This window comes from Mizuhopecten yessoensis, unplaced genomic scaffold (genome assembly GCF_002113885.1).
Source record: "Mizuhopecten yessoensis strain PY_sf001 unplaced genomic scaffold, ASM211388v2 scaffold7987, whole genome shotgun sequence".
Classification (NCBI taxonomy): domain Eukaryota; kingdom Metazoa; phylum Mollusca; class Bivalvia; order Pectinida; family Pectinidae; genus Mizuhopecten; species Mizuhopecten yessoensis.
The window spans coordinates 6,421-10,418 of NW_018407322.1; the positions used below are offsets into that span (position 1 = coordinate 6,421).

A 3,998-nucleotide genomic window follows, 5' to 3' on the forward strand; every position below is an offset into this window, starting at 1 on the left:
AAGTTTTAATTATGTGCTCAAACAAGCTTTCTTGTAACTCGCTTATATCATGTGACAATGTGAAAAATTCAAGTTTGAAAAATTAAAGCAATGCTCAGCCTGAAGTCTTGTCAAAATTCGTTCATATCATTGGCAAAATGTGATTTTTATTTATTTATCCCCGGAACAAAACAAATGATACAGAGTTTGAGAATGAGAACGATATCTGGAGAAGGTACACATGGTACGGCTTCAGGATGTCCAGGTGTATGTACTTTACCGACATCACCGTTACTTTAGTGTAGGTATTTACCGAGTACGTTCCCAATGTAACGTCTGTCCTCATGTTTACAAGTACAACTCTCAATGTAACTCTAGTAAGGGATTTCCTTTGTGTAACTCCAGTCCATGTATTTGAAAGGGTTTTTTTTATCTAATACTAGTCTTGGTATTCACCAGGTTCTGGGAAAACCTCGTTACTAGACGTAATAGCACGCCGCACAGACGGCGAGGTGGCGGGGAAGATGACGCTCAATAAATTTGAATGTACCAATGATTTTGTGAGGCAGACGACCGCTTACGTGATACAGACCGATCGTCTATTACATACACTGACGGTGAAAGAAACACTCATGTATGCTGCGCTTTTACGTCTGCCAGGCAAAACCACTGAAAAGGAGAGGAAAGACAAGGTAGGACAAATCGCTTTATAATAATAGCTTATTTTTATCGACCGTCTGAAATCTACCAATATAGTGATGGCATAATTTCGCAGAAGAATAAAGTGGGTAAACATATGAACATCACACATAAATTTACAAAAGGGTCTGCTTGCTATAGGCTTGCTTTGCAACAATTTTACAACAATTTACTGAGTGTTTAGACAATTCGATGTTCTTTCTCTATATAGCCAACATACCATACTCATTTCTCAATGTATTTCTGAAAAATGTAGAGACGCTGTAAGATTATTTCTACCACAATACGCTGTGTTATTCCACTCTCAGATCATTGTATAAACATGCAGACTGTTCAATAAATATGAGCTATACACCACACGTGGTAAATGACCTTCCATAGTTTTGATTGGTCGAGAAGATGAAGCTTGACCGGACGACTTTTTTCACGCGCTTTTTGACGCGTGCTTTTTTGTTTACGCGTCTGCTGTCAACATCCGGCAAATGTTGGTGACTTTTGTGATGGGAAAAGGGGGTATTTAAGGCAATACCAAAAGAAGATGATGCTTAAAGATTTGATCGCTAGTTTCAGGCAAAATTGCTACAGACGCTCGATATCGTTTCGACGCCATACCGTCGCGTGTCCAGGTCGTGAAACCCAGAGACATATCAATAATATATGCCTCTGTGAAACCCAAACAAGATCTGTAACAGTGTCGGACAATATTTCGTTCTCCCCATGTCCCGTTATCAATATTTGGAGGGCCTGGATATGGCGGAACTCTCACTATAAACGTCAACCATAGAACCTCACGTCCTAGGCCTATGGTGTTGGACATTGACAGCGATAAGTTCGTCTTTATCACTTGGCGGGAGGCAGACTTCGTACGATATGCTTACGCGCATATAGTCCGTGGTTAATTCATATTAGTTAATGCAATATTGCATACTCTCAATATTTAAAGACGTTCATCTATTTTATTTTTTCACGAAGTTGTTGCCGAAACATTAATTTTGAAAATTATTAAATTTGTAAAAAAAATTAGTCATTTTTGGATATTAATGAGTGACCTTTTACATATGGATCATATCACTACGCCAGCCTTGTCAACAAAATGTACTACAGCTGTTTCCGACTGAGATTGTGGTAGAAACAGATCACACGACTCGTGGTTGTTGAGTATGGTATTTATTTCACTCTCGTAAGTTAATTTTCAAAAGTAACAGAAAGACACCAGCTAAAGCTCGTGTCTTTTGTAACTTTTGAAAATTAACTAACTCGAGTGAAATAAATACCATATTCAACAACCACTCATTATGTAACCTCTATAAAATTCATACTTTAATAATCACTGATTCAACGTTAACTGAACCACCGATTTAATATTTTTAGTGGATATGTTGAAAGGACAAGGACATACCAGGACTCCTCTCCAAATGTGTCCAAGTTTCTATGACTCCAAATAAAATAGTCAAAATCAGTTAAATATGTTTAAAACACATTTTAATCATCGTGTACGGATATACATTAAAGCTGACCGTTTCTGCAAAATAAACATAATAACTGAAACGAAAAGAAAATGTTCTTGAAAAGGGAATTTTACACTCGTTCGTCGAATATAGACAAGCCATAACAAATTTACCATAGAGTCGACTAATATCACCAATGTATGTAAGCTGCCACAATTATATTTATATTCGTGATAGCGAAGTAGCTGGCAAAGGCTATAGTTGCTAAGTTGTGTAATTTGCGCAGGTCAACACAGTGATACAACGGATGGGCCTGAATCCAGTGAGGCACTCCAAGATCGGGGGACTTATAGACAGGGGTATCTCTGGAGGAGAGAAGAGGCGTGTCACCATCGCAATCCAACTCCTGCAGGATCCAAGTAAGTACATAGCAGAACTGATTTAACGTGTACTGTATAAGATGTTTCCTCCAAGTAACACAAGACCACTGTAAACAGTGTTCCTAACCATATCCTCATTCACTGAAGTCATGTGACATGTAGTCATGCGTGTGTTCATGTTCGTAACAGTGGAACGGGTCTTACGTGAATAGCAGCAAATTGATCTTGCTATGGCGAAGTACATGATTTAATATTGATGAAAATGTTATGAACTCTTCGTTGATGTTCTCATGAGACCCGTTGAATTTATCAAGCCATAGATTTGACCATAGGAAAATCAAATTCCATGAATCCAATACACTTTTTTAGTTGAAAATGATAAAGGCTTTGAAACATTACAACAGCCATGGGTATCCCTAAAGTTGAGCCGACATCAGTACTGAGATATTTGACATAATTTACATTTACATTTACAAATGAATCGAGTTATCTTCTATGAGACTGGTTTGAGTACATATTAAACTATTACCCAGCGTATTGTTGGTTCCGAATGATGATTTTCTCCGTCTGTATAAACTACCTGTATATCCAGGTATCTTGCTGCTGGACGAGCCTACCACTGGACTGGACAGCTACACGGCACGGCACCTGGTCACTAGTTTGGCCGAGCTGGCACACAGAGGCACCATTGTTATTCTCTCCATCCACCAGCCTCGATCTGACATATTTGGATTGCTTGACAGGGTAGCACTAATGTGTACCGGAAATATGGTATATTACGGTGACACTAACAAGCTAGTGGAGCACTTCACACTCGCTGGGTACCCTTGTCCGCAGTACGCCAACCCTCTCGATAACTATGGTAAGTTCGCTAGGGTCTACCTTACAGAATAATTTGTCCACGACTTACACTCTGTTCGTGTTGTTTTTGTGTTACAATAAGTATTTTTTTTATCAAAAATACCTCATTCGTTTAAACTAAAGCTATACCTAAAATTGTCATTCACAGTGCCTTTAACTCGCCACAATGTCGATATACCGTAAAGGGTGAAATGTTTTATGTGTGGAAAAGCTTCATTAAATCAACGCAGAAATATATTATCTGCGAATATATATAGAATATTTATGGAATATATATAGAATATATATAGAATATATATAGACTTTATATAGAATATATATAGAATATAGATAGACTTTATAAAGAATATATATAGAATATAGATAGAATATAGATAGATTATACATAGAATATATATGGAATATATATAGAATATATATAGACTTTATATATAATATATATAGAATATAGATAGAATATAGATAGATTATACATAGAATATATATAGAATATATATAGAATATGTATAGAATATATATAGAAAATATATAGACTTTATATAGAATATATATAGATTATACATAGAATATAGATAGAATATAGATAGTATATATATAGATTATACATAGGATATATATAGAATATATATAG

The 3,998-nt window shown here is 36.2% G+C and overlaps 1 protein-coding gene across 1 annotated transcript in view; it reads left to right on the plus strand.

The window, feature by feature from the left end:
- The first annotated feature begins 441 nt into the window (after positions 1 to 441).
- LOC110454645 (ATP-binding cassette sub-family G member 5-like) overlaps positions 442 to 3,998 on the plus strand; it is an 11,557-nt gene continuing 8,000 nt past the window's right edge. The window contains exons 1-3 of the mRNA XM_021504272.1: positions 442 to 671; positions 2,413 to 2,545; positions 3,099 to 3,368. Of these exons, the coding sequence (XP_021359947.1) occupies positions 504 to 671; positions 2,413 to 2,545; positions 3,099 to 3,368 (571 nt within the window). The 5' untranslated portion in view covers positions 442 to 503. The remainder of the gene's footprint in view (positions 672 to 2,412; positions 2,546 to 3,098; positions 3,369 to 3,998) is intronic.